This window comes from Oryctolagus cuniculus, chromosome 3 (genome assembly GCF_964237555.1).
Source record: "Oryctolagus cuniculus chromosome 3, mOryCun1.1, whole genome shotgun sequence".
Taxonomy (NCBI): Eukaryota; Metazoa; Chordata; class Mammalia; order Lagomorpha; family Leporidae; genus Oryctolagus; species Oryctolagus cuniculus.
This window is the reverse complement of record NC_091434.1, coordinates 165,637,489-165,659,459: the sequence shown is the minus strand read 5'-3', so window position 1 is coordinate 165,659,459 and position 21,971 is coordinate 165,637,489. Positions and strand designations below refer to the sequence as shown.

At 50.0% G+C, this 21,971-nt stretch overlaps 1 protein-coding gene across 5 annotated transcripts in view; it reads right to left on the bottom strand.

The window, feature by feature from the left end:
* Positions 1–21,651, bottom strand: part of STRIP2 (striatin interacting protein 2) — a 50,758-nt gene extending 29,107 nt beyond the window's left edge. For all 5 annotated transcript variants that reach the window (XR_007920748.2, XR_007920749.2, XM_008258206.4 and 2 more), the window contains exons 1-13: positions 21,442–21,651; positions 14,786–14,855; positions 10,323–10,397; positions 9,225–9,359; positions 7,856–7,976; positions 6,972–7,040; positions 6,664–6,770; positions 5,800–5,927; positions 4,812–5,015; positions 3,397–3,614; positions 3,129–3,194; positions 2,395–2,458; positions 1,424–1,495 (exon numbers count right to left, since the gene is read on the bottom strand). Coding sequence is in view for 3 of the 5 variants with exons in the window: in XM_008258206.4 (XP_008256428.1) it covers positions 1,424–1,495; positions 2,395–2,458; positions 3,129–3,194; positions 3,397–3,614; positions 4,812–5,015; positions 5,800–5,927; positions 6,664–6,770; positions 6,972–7,040; positions 7,856–7,976; positions 9,225–9,359; positions 10,323–10,397; positions 14,786–14,855; positions 21,442–21,570 (1,458 nt within the window). In the remaining 2 variants the exon portion in view is untranslated. The remainder of the gene's footprint in view (positions 1–1,423; positions 1,496–2,394; positions 2,459–3,128; positions 3,195–3,396; positions 3,615–4,811; positions 5,016–5,799; positions 5,928–6,663; positions 6,771–6,971; positions 7,041–7,855; positions 7,977–9,224; positions 9,360–10,322; positions 10,398–14,785; positions 14,856–21,441) is intronic.
* Positions 21,652–21,971: the final 320 nt, after the last annotated feature.

The window sequence follows — 21,971 nt, the reverse complement described above, 5'->3', positions numbered from 1 at the left end:
GTTCACTCACTTTTCTCCATGTTCATAAATACTTCCCCAGTGCTGGTCACCATCATCTCTCACCTGGACCATTTTAAGAGCTGCCTATCTGGTCTCCCTGCTTCTACTCTTTTCTGGTCCTATCTTTACGTGGCAGCCAATGGGTTTTTGTTTTTGTTGTTCTTTTGTTTTCTAAAGATTTATTTATTTATTTTAAAAGTGGAGTTAAAGAGAAGGAGAGGTGGAGACACAGAGACAGAAGTCTTCCATCAGCTACCCCAAATGGTAGCAACAGCTGGAGCTGGGCCAGACCAAATCCAGGAGCTAGAAGCTTCATCTAGGCCTCCCAAGTGGGTGTAGGGAGCCAAGCACTTGGGCCATCCTCTGCTGATTTTTCCAGGTGCATTAGTAGGGAGCTGGATGGGAACTGGAGCAGTTGGGACTCAAACAGGCACCCATATAGGATGGTGGCACTGGAAGTGGTGGCTTAACCCCCTATGCCACAGCACCGGCCCCTGAGCCAATAGTTTTGAAAAACATAAATTGGAGTAGGAGTTTAGCCTAGTGAGTAAGACATTGCTCAAGATATCTGCATCCCACATCAGAGAACCTGAGTCGGATTCTTGGTTCTGGCTCTTGATCCAGCTTCCTGCTAACACAGATCCTGGGAGGCAGCAGTGATAACTCAGTATTTGGATTCCTGTCACCCACATGGGAGATGTGGATTAAGTTCCAGGCTCCCAGCCTCAGCCCTGGCCTGGCCCTGGCCACTATAGGCCATGGAGCTTGAACCAGCAGATGGGAGTTATATTTCTCTCTTTATCTCAAATAATTAAACTTTTTAAATAATAATAAAAGCATAAATCAGATCATGTTGCTTCCCTGCTTAAAACCCAAAAGGCTTTCCCGTGTGCCAGGAACCAATTCTGAGCTTCCCCACTTTTGCTTACAGGTCCTGTGTAAAGTCTCAGGTGACGTCTTTGACTCTGCCTCCACAACCCCACCCCTCAGCTCAGTTCTCCAGACACTCTGTCCTTGCGCTCCCCTCTGTTCCCGCTGCTCCCTGCTGTTCCCTCTGCTTGGAAGGCTCTTTCTTCCGGTGTTCCTACGTCTGGCTTCTTCTCACATTTCAGATCGTGCTGAAAAGTCACCTTCTCAGAGGTCTACCTACTTTGAGTGCCCAACCTAAGGTAGTCTACAGATGCTATCGTGTCGTCCTATTTACATTGCATTCATTGTACTTAGCATTAACTGATAGTCTTTGGGTTGCCTATTTGTTTACTGTCTTTCTTCCCTAACTTTAATATATTGTGGAAGCCAGGACCTTGTCTTGTCTGGCACTCAGGTAGAGCCAATACACTGAATGAGCACATGCACACAGCTCTGGGGCAGCACCAGACAGAGTTCCTCCTGCTGTCCTCCTGTGCAGGAGCCCAAGGCTCACCAAAGACATGGGGCATTTCTCCAGCTCCTCTTCGTTCTTGATCTGCACGTCTGCGATGGAGATATACTTGTGCTGGGGAAGATGAGAAGATCAACAAGGGCTTAGGGCCTCAGCCACATGTGCACCAGGCCTTACTTAACTTCATCACCGACAAGAAAATGTTCTGATTATGGTTTGCCACCCCAAATGGACATGAACTCTTTGAGGACAGGAGTCCTATTTACCCCCGCATGAGCACTGTTGCTGTTTATTCCCTGTTTCCATAATTACTGAACAGCAGCAAATACCTTTATAGCATTTACCTTTACACAAAGTAGAAACCAACCACAGGCCCATGTCCCTGCCCTAAGAGGATATTTATTTATTTGAGAGGCAGAAAACAGAGAAAGAAAGAGCTCCTCCATCTGTTGCGTCACTCCTCAAGTGCCTGAACTAGCCAGAGGGTAGAAGCTGGGAGCTGGGACCCCAATCTAGGTCTCCCATGTGGGTGGCAGGGGCCCAACTATTTGAGCCATCACTGGTGCCTGCTGGTGTCTGCATTAGCCGGAAGCTGGAGTCAGGTGCGGAGGTGGGTCTCGAAGGCCGAATGCCCAGCCCTGCCCTGAGGGTTCTGATGTATGTGTGGTGTGATGAACCCACACTTTGTATCCACACACACAGTGGATGCTGAGGAGTTGTCTGCGCAATCCGGGCCTTGGGGAGTTTGTGGGCCTTCGAGGGAGACAGGTGGGGGGAAAGAGAAGGATGGGAAGGCAGAAAGGGAATGAGAAGAAAGAAGTCCATCTGTCTGAATGTGAGAAACTGGGTAGTTAGGGAGAGGTTTTATTTTTCCGGTTTGGCCAGAAGGCCTGCAGGGGAATTTGTAGGAGGTACAGAATGAATCTGTCAGGAGAGTTCCACCCAGCTTCCAGGACCCCTGACAATCTGACTCAGCTTGATGGCTCCCTAGCCCCGAGAGCCCGACTGGTCACCTGTTTAAGGGTCTTCACACTCTCATGGATGGGTCTGGGTAATCCAACCAAGGTATCTGTGTCCCTGTGAAAGGCCAGACACACCAGATCATGAGCTTTCAAAGTACAGAGAACTACTCATACCCTCTGGGGTGACACGGGCCGTGCCACTTTCACATCTACACCCTGGTATTCTGCAAGCTTCTGGGTCCCCCAGCATCACTTCAGGACACAGAAAGAACCATGGCACACTGAAGTGTTTATGAAAACTAGGAGATTCACTTAGTCTGGGAGTGGTAGGTTCCCACCTAAAAGTGGTGTGGCTCAGTGATAGTTAAATCCCAGAAACACAACCCTCTCAGTTTTGTAGTGGCCAGTGGGAAGGACTCACGAGGGCCAAGAAATGGGAGAAGACTGAGCGGTTCCCACCATGTGCCTTATTCACAGAATTTTACCCCATTAGAGCAGGAAGGGCCCTGAAGGTTAGGTCAGGAAGATATTGAAACCCCAAAGGGAAATTTCCTATGCTCAAGGTCTTATATCTGGCTCAGAACACAGAAGTTCTTTGAGGAAACTGAAAGAAACCCAAGGAAAAAACTCCATGGAAAGAACCTGAAGTACTCACTGGGAGTCGCCCTTTGTCCAGCTGCTCTGGGCCGCAGTATGACTCCCAGGCAACCTGCCTCACTCCACGCTACCTGGTCCCCTGGCCCCAGGAGCCACTCCACAGCCAGCCCCGACCATCAGTCACTTACTGCCCCAGGGTGAATCCGATGAACTTGTTCCTGCTCATCTCCAAGAAGTGCTCGATGTCCTTCTGCCTGAGAGGGTGACAAGAGGTCAGCCCGAGAAGGGAAGAAAGCACACCTTAGAGCCTCGCTGGGCTCCTGTGCTCCAGTTGGAAGGCCGGAGCCATGGGGGAGAGACAGCATTTAAAGAGGGAACTTCAAACACAGGGGCTCGGACTGCCATGTTAATGAGCCCCGAATACAGATCGCTCCGCCCCGGGCCTGTTCCCCTTACCTGACCTTCGGGGCCCAGGGAAGGCCCTTGGGAAAGGCCACCCGTTCGGCAGAGAGGGGCGCTTGTGAGGGCGGCGGTGGGACCAGAGGGTCCTGCTCCAGCAAGTCTAACTCTCCATCGCCAGCAGGCTCCTCTTCCTCCTCTGTGGCTGGTTCCTCGTTCTTGAAGAGATCCCTTTCATTGTAGATGTCCAGGCTGTCCTGCTTAGTGAGGAGTTGCTGTGGGGTGGGAGGGAGAGCAGAGACCTCGCCCTAGGCATCCTGATAAGGAGCCATCCCCTACCACAGGCTTCCAGGCTCCAGGGAGCATGAAGTCAGGACCCAGCTCCTGTGAGACAAGCCCATTCCCCCACCTCAACCCTACTGCCCCCACTGGGCCCAACCCCCAGGACAAGCAGTCTCAGGCAACCACACCAAAGGCCAGGGAGCAGAGCACAGGTGATCCCTGAAGTCATAGTTGCTTGGCTGTCAGAAGGCACTGATGCCTTTTTTTTGCTCGCACTTTCCTTCCTAATTATGTTCTGCTTAGGTGAACGTTTGCCTTCTGTGAGCATACGCCAGCTGGCTGGCTGAGGAACAGGACAGAAGCTTGCTGCTAGGCAAGCGAGTTTGGAATTTTAAATCTTATCACAGAAAGAAAAAAGATCGGACAGAAATAGGCCAAAAAGTTAACAGTGACTGTTGCTGGTTGTTAAGATTGTGGGTGATTTCTCTTTTCTCCTTTCATCACATTTTTTATATTTGTTCCAAATTTTCTACAGTGAGTAAGCATTACTTTATAAAACAAAAAAATAAAGGTTAAAAACATCACACTGCAGACATGCAAACTGGATTACTGAGCATGACTGTCTGGTTCTGCCGACTGTAGCTGGAGAACTCAGACAGGTCAGGCAGGGGAGTTCATGGGAATGTGGCCAGGTCTCACCGTAACTTGTCATTCGGATCTTTTTAGGACGGCAGACTGTACCTAGAACCCTAACCAGTCACTTCTCAGATAGGAGCCTGTGCTCCCAGAGCCAGAGAAGAATAAACCTTCTAGCTGCCAAGAAACTGGTAAAGTGCCTCACCCAGGCACATGGATTCATGGGAGTCCTATTCAGGACCCAGGGTTCTACCCTAACTTATTCAGGATGCTAAGCAACTCAAGAGACTGAGGCCCGGGCCCATGATGCTGCAGCAAGACGAGGCTGTATGATTTGATATCACAGTGTTGCATCAGGACAGCCCAGGAACCTGTCGGGACAGGGGGATGGAGGCCGAAGTACAGATCTGAAGGCTTCAGGATGGTCCCAGGGCCAGCCTGGAGCAGGGTGAGCCACATCATCCTCTGCTCTTTCCCACCACACCCAGAGTAGCCCCTAATCTTAATTTGGGACCAGCCAGCATCACAACACCACTGTCTGCTCTAGTCCATACCCTTCGAGAGCCACGGCGGCCTCGCAGCTTGGAGGGTGGTGGCGCCAGCTGCGACTCCCCCAGGTCGAGCGTGTAAGAGGGCGGGGAGGCGGCGCGCATGCTCTTCACCACCTGGATGCTGTCCTCGGCCAGCGGGGGCAGGCCCAGTTCTGCCCGCTTCTGCACTTTGAGGGCCTGAAGATGCTCAAATCCACCAAGGGTGAACTAAGGATGGAACAGAAAAGGGGCAGAGAAGGGAGAGGAAGGGGAAGGAAGTCAGAGACAGCAAGGCCAGGGAAACATGGATGGAGAGAAAGTGACAACTTCCAGCCCCCTCCCCCTTAATGCAGTAGTAAAACAGGAAGGGCGCATGTGACGATGCCCAGTCTGAGGGGTGCAGGGGCCAGAATGAAGCATTATTTGCTGATTCAGGGGTGGAAACATCACCAGAAGTTAGAAAAGGGACCCCTGGGAGCCTCCAGTGACAAAACAAGAAACCGTCTCCCTCTTTAAGGGGACATCCAGACATCCAGATGCTATAGCCCCAGAGTCGCTCGGTTTCTTCTGCATTCAAGAGGCAGTTCCCCCTGCGAAGCCTGCCTGGGGGGTGTGGTGTTGGGCCAGCCCTGAGGGATGGCAGCCAGAGATGATGGAGCAGGCCGAATCATAAGTAACAAAGCTGCAACCATATACCTCAAAGGACTTCATTTTTTAAAAGTCCATTATTTATCTGCACGGAGGGCAGGTACTAACGCCAGCATTTTACAGCTGGAGACCCTGAAGCACAAAGAGTCACCAGTTTTCTCCGTATTAGCAGAGCCCAGATCTGCCAACTTTCAGCCAGTGTTCTTTCCACAGAATATCAACTCCGCCAGGAGAAGGCGCCACTGACACCACAACTCATGGCACCTCCCGTCTGTCCGACAGAAACAGGTAACTGCAGACACAGGGCGTGTGAGGTCTCTAAGACAGGGCTGCTGGGTGGGAGTGGGGAGGCTCAGCCACTCACCATGACCACCTTCCAAAGCAGAAGCAGGACCTTCTTTATGGGGAAGTGGGGGGCCAGGCCGCTGCAGAACTTGGTAACCATGGAGAAGAGCAGAAGGGCAAAAGGCTCCTCATTATGCACAGAGAAGCCTGGAGGGCATGGAAAGAAGCAAGAGAGAAAGTGAGGGTGAGGGAGCTGACAGCTTATCCCTGTGTCCCTGACTCCACTCACCTCCCCTGCAGAACTCCAGGCACTGGGCCCTAAGGCTGAGGCTTAGCAAGCCCCTGGACAGAAGCTCCTCAAAGGGCAGGAAGGGAGGCCAGGAAGGTAAGGTGGCTTAGCCCCAGAACCCAGGGTGATGCTTGGGGGCGGATTCCAAAAAGAAGCAACAGTATTGAAGAAGGTGCTTTCTGGCTGAGGGACTCAATGCCTTTTGTGGACTACACCTCCCTTTCCCATAGTGATACATGTATTTGTGAACTACACCTCACTCTTCCATAGTAATACATGTATCTTAAACATCCCATAGGTCTTCACGTCCTATTCCTGTCGCATGACCATATCAACTTATATTTGTAAAGAGATTGGTTTTCAAGTGATTCAACTCATTTTTTCCAGGTGGGATTTGTGATGGAATGAGAGAGATGGATATCCCCATTTGTAACCAAGGAATACAGAAGTGTTATGACTGGGTCTAGCTCATAGACACAGGGAGGTAACCAAGCCCTGCTCTCCTACCTGACACACAGTATCTCTGTCCTAAAAGAAAGGACGTTAATTAAAAAAGAAAAAGAGAGAGAGAGAGGACTGTCATCTCTTGTAGATACTCTGTTCTCCCTCCACCACCAGCACCCATCCTCTCCCTTCTTCAATGCCACTTCTTACTCAGCTCAGTGCGGAAGGCCTCCCGGGCTGTCCTCCACCCGTAGGAGTCTGTCTCTCGTTCCACACGGATATTTTCCACCATTAGGTACATGACACTCAGCAGCACCCTGGGATTGTAGAAGGATCACAAGTTTCCCAAGGCAGACCCCACGCCACAGTCAGAAACCTCAGGGTGGTCTCTGTGGGAGCCCAACCCAGTGAAACAAACAAGAGGACGATCTGGGTGGTCTGGGTCATCTGGGGTTTGAAGAAAGGGGAACTCAGTGCCAGTCACCCCACTACCCCGGCCCACAGTCAGTCCCACTCACCGGAGCTCTGTGCTGTCTGCTATGGAGACGGCTGGTTTTCGAAGGGCACTGCTACAGGCCTGGCTGTTGCTGCCATGGAAGAGGGAGAAGGAAGAGGGCAAGGACGGGAACCCATTAGGACTTTTTCTTCTTTGTGCTGCAGACCAGCCATCCTCTGGCTACGCAGCCACCAAGGAAACTGTCCCAAGGTGAAGGAGTCCACAGAACTCCCCCACCATCTCAGCAAACTCTCCACTGTGGTGAAGAAGGCAACGGAAGGGTCTGTGGGATCTACTCCTCTTGAAAGCCCCCTCGCGCCTTTACCATGTGGGATGCAAAACAGATGCTAAGTAGCATCTAACAATAAGCAGATCTCAGCACATCTAAACATTGTGTGAGAGGCATGAGACAAAATGAGGGGGCACTGCAGTGGCAGCGACAGATAAGGCTAACTCTAGGGCCATATATATATATATATATATATATATATATATATATATATATAAAGCCAATGAGGGACAGAATTGAGCACAATGGCAAAAATTGGTCCTGTCCCTTTTGGGTCATGCTGACAGGCAGAAGTGTTTTTTTCATGGATTGCAGAGTGAGGCTGAGCTGAGAAGGTGTGTGGATGAAAAAGAACCACCCAGGAGAGGGCCCTTGGAACCCGGGACTGAAGCTACAAGTGGGTTAGACTGGGAGGAGCCCAACCTCAGGCAGGCAGGGCAGAGTATCAGGGCACATGGGCTGCTGCATGGAGGAGGAGCTGGCAATGAGCTTCGGGCTGAGATATGAGTAGATCCAGCTCTCCCAGGGCTTCTTTACAGTGAGGGAACCCGTGCAGGACATGAGGTCCCTGCGAGGAAGGGTACGGTCTAGGCCAGCCCTCCCCATATGCTTCTCACTCGATTTCCACGTGCAGTAGCTCCAGGAAGGCCGAGAAGGTCCCCATCTGGTAGAGCAGGAAGCAGTTGTACCTGGACCAGTGTAGCACATCCACCTCTGAATCACATTCCCCAAAAGAGCCTAAAGGACCAGACAGTTGCCACAGGGGTTGGGGGAAGGCAGGTACCCCAAGTACCCCAGTTCTTTCTACCCATACTTTTGTCTAATGCCCAGATCAATAATTAAGCTGACAGAGAAGGGCCGGGCCCTTGAGAAATTCCTGGAAGGAGTCAGGGAGAGGAGAGGCAATCGCCAGGGTTAGGTCCAAGGTGCTCATCAATGAGCCTTAAATCTGGGTTCCTCCAGAATCGAATCCTGGGGTAAAGATTCAAGTGCAAGTAGTTCATTTGGGAATTGAACCCAGGAATCATCAATAGAGAAGTAGGGAAGTGAGGCAAGGGGAAGAAGGCAGTCAGTGGAGTTCATCCTAGGGAAAACTGGAAACAGTATAAAGCACACGACTCGGGTCATCCCATCCGAGAGGACTGAGGTCGTCGCACTATTCGTCCAGTAACTCCTGTCAGTTATTGGATGAGGGCTGCTTAACTAGCTTCCTGTACTTCCGGTTGCTCGCTGTGGGCTGGGCACTGGCAGTTGGAAGCTGGCCAGAGCACCAGATCTAAGAGACACGGGTGAGCAAAGCCAGTGTCCACCTTCTTTCCTTTCCACCTGTTTTCTTCTTTTACAAAATTTTAAGCTCCCAGCTGGCAGACTGTGCCGGCAATCCTCACATTTATGATCTCAGGCCTTATTCACTATCCCAGCGAGGCTATCTCATTTCCCTTTCTTACGCCTGGCTAGCAGCTCTCTGCTGGCAGCTTTCTCCAATTAGCCTCATTTAATTCTGATCATCTTCACACTGCTCACCGCATCTACTCCTGCTGCCATGTTGGCTTGAACCTTCACAGTGCCAATGAGAAACACCGCAGCGGGTCCATGTGCGAGGAGAGGCGGTGACACTCCCCTGCCTGCCCTCAGTGTAGAGGCCAGGCCACAGCTGATGAAAGACGTCTCTACGCTCAGCTGATGGTACTCGGGCAGCTTTAGCCGCAGTGACCCTCTTGCTGCTCCTCACATAGGATTATGGCCCCTAAGAGAAATCCTGACCCTCTTGGTAAGATAAAGGCAGATCCCAAGGGATCCAGGACAGCATCCAACACCATCTCCTCATCTTCTCGTCAGCACAGGTGAATCCTAGTGCACGGTGAGAGCAGTCCTTCAGAGGCAGGGGGTTGGCTTTCACAGCATTAGCTGCCTCATCCCAGCCCTGACAATGCCACTTCCCTCCCCGGCTTCCACCCTCTCAAGCTAGCAAGGTGGTTCACTCACCCTGAGCCAGGTAGAGGACAGCTCGGGCCACCTTCAGTCGCCGCTCCCTACTGACCACCTCCAGCCGGTCCAGAAGTCCCATCACATAAGCCTTTTGGGCATCTTCTTCCAACTCCAGCCATTCCTTGTTTTGCACTGGGGACAGAACACAACACACATCCAGTGCCGGCTCCTGCCACCCTTTCCTGGAAAGGCTCCTGATAGCACACCCGCCTCTGCTCTCAGGCCCCAACAAATTCTTCTTTCTAAAAGCTGTTCTTATGTAGCTGAGAAAGAATAGGGATGGGAAAAGGGTCCAAAATACTGCAGCCTGAATCCATTGTGTAGCTTCCTCTTCTTCAACAGTCCCTCCGTGCCCCACACACAGCTTATACTGCTTTGTCTCTGCCTCTCCTCAAGGAGTTCCCTCTGTCCCCTGACATGTCCAGTGCCCAGTCAGCCTTGCAGGCCTGATACAAATGACCTCTTTCTTATTCTCACAGGCCTAATGCAAAGTTGCCTCTTTCCTACTCAGGTCCCTGGCAAAATCTCTGCTCCCGAGACACCTTCTCCACTTTTCTAGGATGCTTACCACTTTCCTCTGGGCCTCGGCTAGCATTGTGATGGGCACAACTCCTTTCTGCTGTCAGGCTACCAATCCTGTGTACAAGCTGCACTCTGCATTCTCTGATACAGAGCAGATACCAACCACACATTTGCTGAATTAAAAACTGAATTGCCACTGCCCAGCTAGGGCAACAGGGCATGGGCATGTGAAATTGCGACTGAGTGTGGGGCAGAGTTGGAGGCAGAGGTTGAGCCTTCAAGTCAAGAACTAGGCTTGGCACCAGGACCTGTCAGGCAGCAGGGGAATGGCCCAGCTCTGTCCCAATAGCCCTCTGCTCTCCTGGTAAACGGGGCTCAGATCAGGCTTCTTTTGCTTCTACCCTTGGTCTCTACACTTGAGATGCAATGACTCCTGTGTCCTGTGTGCAAGAAGGGAAGGGTGAACGGTTTAAGTGGCTGAAGGATCCTACTTTGTCTTAGCGTTTTACTAGATCAGATTGGGACACTGTAGAGGCAAAAATCAAGCCCCTGTAAGTAAGGGTCTCGCATCACCTTGAGTCTTGAAATCTTCTTCAAAGCACCTCCTGTTCGTGGTGAATTCCAGGTTCTCGGTGTAGCTATACAATTCTGTGGCAAGAAAGACAGAACAGAGTCACGTTCAGGAGACCCCAAAAGGAAGGGCCTGGGGTGGAGAGGGCAGCATGAAAGAGTTGAAGCTTCTAATGCATTCCCGTGTCCAACTCAGCCAGCTTCCTCCCTTTTGGAACAGTTAAAAATAGCCACTTGTGTCCCTGGGTGATTAAACCATCAAACCTGTCCTCCTCCTGCCAGCTGGCTCTTGCAGTGGAGAAGGGAGGCTTCAGCATTCGGGGAGCGCCAGGAGGAGAGGTGGGGCACAGAGGGCTTAATGTCATCGCTCCTGTTTCTCAGGGCTGCGACCCCTTCTGCTTTGTTAAAGCAGACTGGGATTATCTTATCTCGAGGGAACGGGAGTGCAAAACAACCCCTGAAATTCAGTGGTAAGATCCTTGTGCTATTTAGTAAGTCAGGGTGAAGGCTAAAGAGTCCATTCTAGATACTCTTCAGGGTTGGAGTCAGTTCATTCTCTCCCTGCTGAATTTCCATGAAGGGCATAAAAGTTCAGGCTTGTGCCCACGGCTGCCCACTCAGAGAGCAGCTGTGGTTGCTATACGGCTGCTGTGCACCGGAAAGCCTAACTTGGCCGATAGCAGCCTCTCCACACAAAATGCAGAAAGCTGATAAGAAACAAACAAAAAATGCCCTTTCCTACACACACAGAGAGAAAGAGAGAGATCTCAGAGCATTATGTCTGTACCCTCATATTGCAGATTTTTTAAGAGTTGAAATCAATAATCCAGATCTTTATTCCCCCCGTGCCCTAAGACTTTTCCTATAAATGTAACCAGGTCACAGACAGATCCCAAAACAAGAAAAATTCACTTATGTTCCAGCCAGCTGTCTCATGGTGGAGAAACACCCTTTTCTGGAAGTCAGGGTTTTTGGGTTCTGAGTTCCAGAATCTTGGGAGTGATCAGAAACAAATAATTTCTCTGAACCTTAAATACTTCAGTCATAGTGGAGAATGTGAACATGTATGTTTTAAGAGAGAACACAGGGGCCGGTGCTGTGGCATAGCAGGTAAGGCCACCGCCTGTAGAGTCAGCATCCCACATGGGCACTGGTTCGATCCCAGCTGTTCCACTTCTGATCTAGCTTCCTTCTAATGCGCTTGGGAAAGAAGCAGAGATAGCCCGAGACCCAAAGGAGGCTCCTGGTTCCTGACTTACGATTGGCCCAGTTTCAACTGATGGAGCAGCCATTTGGGGAATGAACCAGTGGATGGAAGACCTCTGTCTCTCTCTGCTGCTGTCTCTCTGCAACTGTGCCTTTCAAATAAATAAATAAATCTCAAAAAAAAAAAAAAAAAAAAAAAAAGGTATAGCACAAACCCAGTCAGAAAAGTGAGCCAGGGCTCTTGGATACTGAACTTTGGTTTTGTTCTTTTTATTTGTCTTTTAAATTTTGGATTGTGAATTTTCAGATATGGGTAAGTACAGAATACATAAGACACCTGTGTATCTACCCAGACCGAACAATGTTTTTGTCATACTTGTTTGCTGGCCTATCTTCTTCCTTTCTCTAGAGGGAACCGCTCTAACGAGATCAGTGGGTATCCCTCATATGCCCATTTTTATATTTTTACTACATATGTTTATGCCTGTAAACAACACATGATGTTTTTCACTTTTTTTATTTAAAAAAAGATTTATGTATTTATTTACTTGAAAGGTAGAGTTACAGAGAGACAGAAACAGAGAGAAAGAGAGGTCTTCCATCTGCTGGTTCATTCCTCAAATGGCCGGAGCTGAGCCTATCTGAAGCCAGGAGCCAGGAGTTTCTTCTTCTAGGTCTCCCACACAGGTGCAGGGGCCCAAGGACTTGGGGCAACTTCCACTGCTGTTATCCACTTCTGAAAACTTTTATCCAGGACCAGCGCTGTAGCATAGTGGGTAAAGCTGCTGCCTGTAGTGCTAGCATCCCATAAGGGCATCAGTTTGAGTCCCGGCTGCTCCACTTCAGATCCAGCTCCTTGTGATGGCCTGGGAAAGCAGTAGAAGATGGTCCAAGTCCTTGGGCCTCTGTACCCACGTGGGAGACCTAGAAGAAGCTCCTGGCTCCTGACTTCGGATGGGCCCAGATACAGCCATTGTGGCCATCTGGGGAGTGAACCAGTGGAGGGAAGACCTCTCTCTCTCTCTCTCTCTCTGCCTTTCTGTAACTCTCTGCCTCTCAAATAAATAAATAAAATCTTAAAACAAAACAAAACAAAACAAAAAAAACCTTTTATCCAAGCAGCATCACATTGTGTAAATTCTTTTGTGCCTGCTTCTTCCTCCAACTTGGTTTTTAGCATTTATTGACATTGAAGCATGTAGATACAGATCAGATATTTTAATGGCTACACCATAATCTACTACACTGATACATTCCAGTTGTTCCATTCCCCTACTGACAGGTATTCCAGGTTGTTTTTAATTTCCTAATTATCAACAAGGCCTCAACAAACATCTTTGTACATTTTCTTGTACCCAATTGAAGGTTCTTTAGAGCGTACATCTAGGAGACTGTTAGGTCATAAACTATGCAGTCTTCAGTCTATTTATTTATTTGAGAGGTAGAGTTATAGATACAGAGAGGGAGAGACAGACAGAGGGATCTCCCATCGGCTGGTTCACTCCCCAAATGGCCAAAACAGCTGGAGCTAGGCCAATCCAAAGCCAGGAGCCAGCAGCGTCTTCTGGATCTCCCACGAGGATGCAGGGACCAAAGCACTTGGGCCATCTTCTACTGCGTTCCCAGGCCATAGCAGAGAGCTGGATTGGAAGAGGAGCAGCCAGGACTCAAACCAATGCCTTTATGGGATGCTAGCACTGCAGGCAGCAGCTTTACTCACTACGCCACAGTGTTGGATGTGCATCTCCCTTCCAAGGATACACACGTATATGCTCATATTCTAGATTCTTTATGTTTTTTTTTTATTTATTTTATTCGAAAGGCAGAGTTACAGAGAGAGAGAGAGAGAGAGAGAGAGAGATCTTTCATCCTCTGGTTCACTCCCCAAAATGGCCAAAGCCAGGAGTCAGGAGCTTCCTCTGGGTCTCCCACGTGGGTGCAGGGGCCCAAGCACTTGGTCCATCTTCCACTGTTTTCCCAGGCGCATTAGCAGGGAGCTAGATTGGAACTGGAGCAGCTGGGAATTGAACTGGTGCCCATATGGGATGTTAGCATTGCAAGTGGCAATTTAACCTGCTATGCCACAACACCAGCCCCCTATTATTCCAGATTCTAATCCTGGTTGGTTATTAAACTTAGCTCTCTATTTCTCTGTCACTCATCATAAAATTTATTCCCTGTGCTTATTCAAAAGAACTTCTTTAAAAATGTTCCTCTTTTCTCTGAAAAAGCATGTCTCAAAGTGTCACTTCCATGTGACAGAATATTTAACTTTCACAACGTCTCCACCCAAAACTCGTTTATTAATAACTGGCACTCATAGCACGTGTAACACATAGGCCCTGAATGTATTGAGATCACATTTACCCTAAGCTAAAAATCCAGACAGAGAGAAGCAGCCCAGCACCGAAAGAATGAGACCACTCAGCACCAGCTTACGAACACCCAAGCAGATCACTACTATGATGGATGCGGGTGACAAGTCCAGCTTTGCTTGGTTGGTTGGCTGTCTATATAGAATTTCTCCTCAAACATTGTTGAGAGTTTAATAAGGTACAGGCATTAGGGAAATAAAGAGAAGAAAAGGAGAGAGAGATGGAATGAGATAGCGAGAAGGTGGTAGAAAGAGGGGGCATGTAAAAATATGCGTGACAGGAAGACAGAGGAGGAACGAAAAGTAATTTTTAGAATGTACAAAAAGAGTTACTAATAAAGAGAGGTGAGCAGAAAAGAGGGAAAGAATGAAAGAAAGAATATCGTAGGGGCTGGCATCGTGACACAGCAGGTAAAGCCACTGCCTGTGATGCTGGCACCACATATGGGTGCTGGTTCACGTCCCGGCTGCTCTACTTCTAATCCAGCTCCCTGCTAGTGGCCTGTGAAAGGCAGGGAAAGATGGCCCAAATGTTTGGGTGCCTGCCACCCACATGGGAGACCCAGAAAAAACTCCTGGCTTCGGCCTGGGCTAGCCCCAGTGGCTGTTGTGACCATCTGAGGAGTGAACCAGTGGACAGAAGATCTCTCTCTGTCTCTGTCTCTTCTCTCTCTGTAATTCTGCCTTTCAAATAAATAAACTTTTTTAAAAAAAGAAGAATCTCATAGCCAAGGAGAATTCACAGAAGGAAATGTGAATGCGAACAAAGAGATATTTCCCACTGGAGGATGATGTAAAGAAAAACAGCCTTTGTTCAGCAGCCACCTGCTATGGGCCCTTTCCGCTCCTCCTGGCCGTCTCCACTGCCGACCCGTCAACCTCATACCTGACAGTTCCGCTGCATGCCCATCTGCATCGCCGTACTCAAACTCCAGAGTGGGGCAGTCCACAGAGCCCTGTAAGAGACAGGTTCCTGGTAACTGGAGCAGGTGCGGGAAAAAGCAGCTGTCCGGGGCAGGTTACATCCTCACTTCATCTTCTTCCCCTCTTGGAGGCTGAGGCTAGATCAGGGTGGAGGCAGGTGGGAAAGTCCCACCTGGGCCTTTCACCCAAGGGAGACCCTCCTGCAAGCCAGAACTTGAGACTCAGTGCAGGGAGAGGCTGTGGATTCCTACACGGAAATCAGAAGGTCTGGGTAAAGAGCAGGATTATGCATGGAAATGCAAACTATAATTTGTGCCTATATCCAATCTATATAAACCAAGAGGAATAGCTATCTGATCTCCAGAAAGTGATGGACAAAAAAAAAGAAAAAAAAAAAAAAAGAGGATAACTGGACTTTAGCATCACACGTGTCATTCACCAGATGCACGCCTTGGGACGTCTCATGCTGTGGATCACAGTTCTTCACCTATAACGAGGTTCTCCAGCTCTAGTTCTCTACAACTTTAGGTTGTCGAATATGGTAGCAGCATTTCCCCTCCACGTTGTGATGATGGCCAGATTTCCCAAGATGCTGTACGTATAATTCTGTTAAAATATTTACATATAATCCCACCCACTAACCTCTTCAAGCACTTTGGATATTCCCTTCCACTATACTTTAATATATCTGAATTTTAAAATCTGAACCTCAGCTCTAACACGTATCAGTAATCACAGGCAAGTTACACTTTCTGTGCCCAAGCATGGTATAAGAACTACATCTGCGGGGCTCATGTTGTGGCACTACACGTTACGTTGCTACTTGCAACACTGACATTCCATGCTGAAGTGCTGGTTCTAGTCCTGGTTGTGCTTCTTCAAATCCAACTGAGCCTGGGAAGGCAGCATTAGATGACCCAAGTACTTGGGCCCCTGTCTCCCACGTGGAAGTCCCAAATGGAGTTCCAGGCTCTTGGCTTTGGCCTGGCCTAACCCGGCTGTTATGGCCATTTGGGGAGTAAAGCAGAGGATGGAAAACTGCTTTCTGTTTCCCACCAACTTCTGTTACTCCCCTTACCCCTGCCATCGTTCTTTCAAATAATTTTTTTAAAAAAAAATAAATATATTTGGGGGCTGGTGGGACGTTAAGACATCCATGACCCACACTGAAGCGCCTGGGTTCAGTACCCGGCTCCACTCCTGCATCCTGCAGACCCGGGGAGGCAGCGAGTCATTGGGTTCCTCTCACCCACATGAAAGACCTACACTGAGCTCCCAGCTCGGCTTCGGCCCAAGCCGGAATGATGGGAGCTCTCTATTGGTCTGTCTCTGCCTTTCAAAGACAAAAAACAAAACAAAACAAAACAAAACAAAAACAAACAAACAAACAAACCCACACAACTAAAAAATAAGCAAAAAATGAAATATATTTGGTCGTTGTCCCTAGTTCCTGGCAACAGGCTCTTATAAACCCTTAGAACTTCCTGAGTGACAGGAGTGTCTGCTATTTATAATGAGCCCCTGTCAACCGTATCAGAACTCATACAAGTAAGGTGACTCATTTTGGCCCTTAGATAGTTTCAAGGGAAGAGCTGGTTAGGTCAGAAAGACTAAGTATCTGCTCTGAGAGTATTCAGAACCACCCCCAGGAGGGGAGAAGGAAGACCAGAGATTGACTCCAGCAATGTGGCCAATGGTTTAATCGTGCCTAGGTAATGAAAGCCCCTATGAAAACTCAGAAATGATAAGGCTTTCGCAGCTGTTGGATTGGTGAGCAAACAGATGTGCTAGGAGGGTGGTGCCCAAACAGGGCAGGGAAGCTCTGCACCACCTCAGCCCCAAGCTTTGTCCTATGCACGTCTTCCAATGAGAGGGTTCTGAGCTATATCCTTCATAATATAATCACAAACACATACTTGTCTGAGGTCTGTGAGTCTTTCTAGAGAATTATCAAACCTGAGAAGAGTCATGCAACTCTTAAATTTGTAGCTGGCCAGTGGAAGTGTGCCAAACCTGTAGACCCTACGTGTGGCTGGCACCTAAAGTGGGGGCAGCCTTATGGGAATGAACTATTAACTTGTCTGTGCTAAACCTGGGAAGTTAGTGTCAGAATTGAACTGAATTGTAGGATGCCTAATTGACGTCAGAGAATTGTTGGAAAATGATGCACTCAGTTTTCTCATCCGCAAGATAAAGATAATAAGATTTACTTAACAGGGTCATTATAAGGACTAAATGAATTGATAAAGGAAAGGCACTTAGCATCACCCAGCACTATGTGGGTGGTTACTCACAATTTTAATGCTATATTATAAGGGCATTATTTTCATATTATTATGATTATCATTTGAAATGGTTGTATAAGTATAGATAGCTGTTGGTTTACTTATCCAGTTCCCTATTGTTGGACATTTAAGTTGTTTTCAATTTTTCTTTATTGTTTGTATGGAAGCCATAAAATACCTATATATATATATATATATATATATATATATATATATATATAATTTTTACCAGGCAGAGTGGACAGTGAGAGAGAGACAGAGAGAAAGGTCTTCCTTTGCCGTTGGTTCACCCTCCAATGGCTGCCGTGGCTGGCGCGCTGCGGCTGGCGCACCGCGCTGATCCGATGGCAGGAGCCAGGTGCTTCTCCTGGTCTCCCATGGGGTGCAGGGCCCAAGCACTTGGGCCATCCTCCACTGCACTCTCTGGCCACAGCAGAGAGCTGGCCTGGAAGAGGGGCAACTGGGACAGAATCCGGCGCCCCGACCGGGACTAGAACCCGGTGTGCCGGCGCCACTAGGCGGAGGATTAGCCTGTTGAGCCACGGCGCCGGCCCTATATATTTTTTATATTGAGTCTCTTTCCCAAGAATAGAATTTTTTTTTAAAGATTTATTTATCTATTTGAAAGTCAGAGTTACATAGAGAGAGGAAGAAATAGAGAGAGTGAGAGATATCTTCCATCTGCTAGTTCACTCCCCAGATGGTTGCAATGGCCAGCACTGGGCCAGGCCAGGAGTCAGAAGCTTCTTCCAGATCTCCCATGAGTGTAGCAGGGACCCAAACACCTGCGCCTTCTTCCACTGCTTTTCTCAGGCACATTAGCAGGGAGCTGGACTAAACGTAGAGCAGCCAGGACACACACTGGCACCCATATGGAATGCCAGTATTGCAGGCAGTGGCTGCATCTGCTACGTCATGACACTGGGCCCCATATTATAATTTTATAAAGGGAATTAATGCATCAAATCTTATGAATATTTTTATGGTTCTCCATACATGATATATTTTTCCCAAAGCAAGATTTCCAAATTTTTGTATTACAAGAACTAATGGGAGGGCCTGTGCTGGGGCATAGCGGGTAAAGCTACCACCTGCAGTGCCGGCATCCCATATGAGTGCCAGTTCAAGACCTGGCTGCTCCACTTCTGATCCAGCTCTCTGGTACGGCCTGGGAAAGCAGTGGAAGATGGCCCAAGTCCTTGGGCCCCTGCGCCCACGTGGGAGACCCGGAAAAAGCTCCTGGCTCCTGGCTTCGAATCAGTGAAACTCCGGGTGTTGCGGCCAACTGGGGAGTGAGCCAGCCGGTGAAAGACCACCACCACCACCACCACCACCCCCCCGCCTCTCCTTCTCTCTCTGTGTAATTCTGACTCTCAAATAAATAATAAATAAATATTTTTTAAAAATAAAAAGAACAGGCCGGCGCCGCGGCTCACTAGGCTAATCCTCCGCCTAGCGGCGCCAGCACACCGGGTTCTAGTCCCGGTCGGGGCGCCGGATTCTGTCCCGGTTGCCCCTCTTCCAGGCCAGCTCTCTGCTGTGGCCAGGGAGTGCAGTGGAGGATGGCCCAGGTGCTTGGGCCCTGCACCCCATGGGAGACCAGGAAAAGCACCTGGCTCCTGGCTCCTGCCATCGGATCAGCGCGCTGCGCCGGCCACAGCGCGCCAGCCGCGGCGGCCATTGGAGGGTGAACCAACGGCAAAGGAAGACCTTTCTCTCTGTCTCTCTTTCTCTCTCACTGTCCACTCTGCCTGTCAAAAAAAAATAAAATAAAATAAAAAAATAAAAAAAATAAATAAAAAGAACAAGTAGGGGCAAAAAAGGTGTGTGTGTGGTAGTGACATAAGGTTGTTGGTGTTTTATTTTGATAAATATGGGCTTAAAAAATCTTTTTTGAAAAAATGCTTTTAAAAAAAGTTAATACCTCCATTAGGAAGGACAGAATCCACGAATAAACAATAATCACTAAAAAGGGTTTTCAAGCTTTCTGGAAAAATAATACAATTTACTTCATAACCTTGCCCCTGCCCTCCCTCCACAAATCAGAACAAAATTTAACAAAAAGTTTAATACTATATGTGATGCACTGATAATTTCCTATTATTCTGTGTCTTAAAAAAAGTGATGATCCCCTTTCACAGGTTGCCCCCTGCAGTATGAAAACGCCTGTTTTAAACTGTGTAATCCTTTAAACTTCACATATTGAATTAAAGTTTAGAAATTCAATTCAATGCCCTACATTTTCCTCATTTTGTCACAGTCCAGTCAAAACTTTCCCAAGGAGGAGATCTGACTAAACGATGTCTGAGGTGAACCCTTTTGGTAAGCCCACACTATTCTGTTTTCCCTTTCCACTTCGTGTATCCACACACTAAGCCACCAGAGGAAGGATCAACAGTGCCCCACAAATGCAGTGATGCACAGGGAGGCTCCCCTGACCCATGCCAACAGCAATCCTCTTCTAGCCATTCTCGAGGGACCTAGGGAGGAAAGAAAGCCTTGCCCCATGAGGACTGTCTTCCACAGGAGAGCAGAGAGGGGGAGGGAAAGCGGATCTGGCACTTGGGTAGCGCGCTGACGGGGGCTGCGCTGACAGGTAGCAGCAGCTCCCCTGCGCAGTGGCAGGTGGAGGGAAGCCAGCCTTTCGGTAGGCATGAGCCTGGACAGAGCGGCTCACGTCCGAGCGTGGAGAGCCCAGCTGCAGACAGCCGGCAGGTAGGAGTCTCGGGACACTGAGCTCATTGGCAAAAGCCAAGCGCTGTCAGAGCCTTTTCCTGAAGGATTTGCCAGAGGGGCCCTCTACCTCTTCCTCAGAAGGGCTTAGACAAGGCACAGAACACACTACTCTGAAATGATTTTTTTTTAATTTTTATTTATTTATTTGAATGCTCTGTGTTTCCACCCCTACTAGAATGTTAGCTCCACAAGGGCAAAGACTTCTTACTCACTGATGTTATCTCCTGCACCTAAAAGTGTCCCCCACACTGAATGAATGAATGACTCACCCCTCCCACTCCCCACCCCCCTCACACCTCTACAAAGAAAACATCTGAGCAAGAACAGTGTATCCATGGGGGAAGAAGGCACAGGGTGCCCAAAGACCAAGAAGACAAGAAGCAAGTTCTGCAAGAGACAGAACTTGGGGAGGATCATCTCACCTCCTCCAGTACTTTAAAAAAATGATTCTTTGTCTGCATCAAAATGGAAAGCATGCATGAAATCCTGGAAACAGGGAGGCGCTACTGAGATGGTAAACTGGCCCGCGATGTCAGACACCTGGCTTCCAGCACCAGCTCTGCCACTTGATGGTGATGGCGGCAGTAGGAAAGTCCTAAGCGCTACTAGGCACTGACGGATGCACCTTGCTGAACACTGCATACCGAATGATTGATCTCCCTTTGACTTTGTCACAACGTCCTGAATAAGCAGTGTTAGCCCCATTTCACGGATGCGGAAACTGGAGCCGGGAGAGGTTTGCTAATTTTCCCAAAGCCACACAGATGATAGATACATGGTAGGACTGCGATTCAAACCCCGGCCTGACTGACCCCAAAGCTCTGGCGCTCTGGGCCACTCCCTGCGCCAGCTGTCTGCTCTCGGGAAAGGCAGGGCCCCGAGGTCTGTGCTGACCCTCCAACATGCCCCGTGTGCGGGCTCTGCCCTGGGGTCGCAGAGGGAAGCCCGCTGGGCGACCCTGTGGGGGAGTGCTAAGAACTGGCTCCTTGCATCTAGTTGGGATTTCCTTTTTCAGAAGCGGAGGAAACGGGCCAGATATTCGCACTCCTATCTGTCTACTGGGGTAGTTCCATCCCCGCGGCCCCGCCGGAATTCTGTCTCGCTTCACCCCGACGCCCGCGGGAGGCGCTCCCTAGCCGGCCTCGGCCCACGCGCGGGCACGGGATCGGGATCGGGATCGGGAGGGGGAGCAAAGAGAAGAGGGGGTCCGCCGCAGCAGCCCGCAGCGGGAGCGCGGCCGCCCGCTCCCCGCCCCTCAGGCCGGTCCCTTACCCTCCCCTCCCCACTGGGATCTGAACCCCTGCCTCAGGGGGCTGCGGCGACCCAGTGAGAAGAATATTAGAAAGTGTCCGGTACGCTCGACACCGCGCTCCTTCGGCGCCCCCGCCGGCAGGGGTCAAAGGGTAAACGGCTCCCGGCCCGCAGCTGGACACCGGCGGAGAGGGGCCGGGACTGCAGAGCCCGGAGTCCGGCCGTGGGGAACCCCGCGGGCGCCTGCTCCCCTGAGCGCGCCAAGGGCTCCCGGGCCGAGGCCGAATCACCTCTGCGCCGCTTGCTACCCGGGAGTCTCCCAACCACCGCGCTCCGGGCTCCTCACCTCCGACTCCCGCCGCTGGCTTCGGAACGCCTCCCGGCCCTTGGCCGCTGCCTGCTTCCCTTTGCCGCCACCGTTGCTGTTGCCGTTAGCTGGCGGGGCGGCGGTCTCGGGGGCCGCGGGGTCCTCCATGCGGCTGGTCAGCGGCTCCCTTCAGCGGCTCGGCTCGCTCTGCCCGGAGCGACCTGGCTGCCGCGCGCCCGGAGCCAAGCCCCGCCCCCGTCGTCGCTATTGGCTACGGCTGCGCCCTACGGTCCCGCCTCGAGGTGCGATTGGCTGCTCGACCGGTCGGAGCGGGACGAGGAGGAGGTGGGGGCTCATTCAAGGGATTTTTTTTTTTTGAGTCCTGCGGCATTGCTGGTAGCCAGAGATCCCTACATTGGCTCCAGCTTCCACTTCCCGAACTCTTGCTTGGTGTCCCTCTGTCCTCACACCTCTCAAATCGCGATCTTTCCCCAGAGCTTCAGTCTCGGCCGCCTCCTCCCCTGCGCGCTCCCCTTTCCCATGGCCACAGACCTGGACCCTCTGCCATT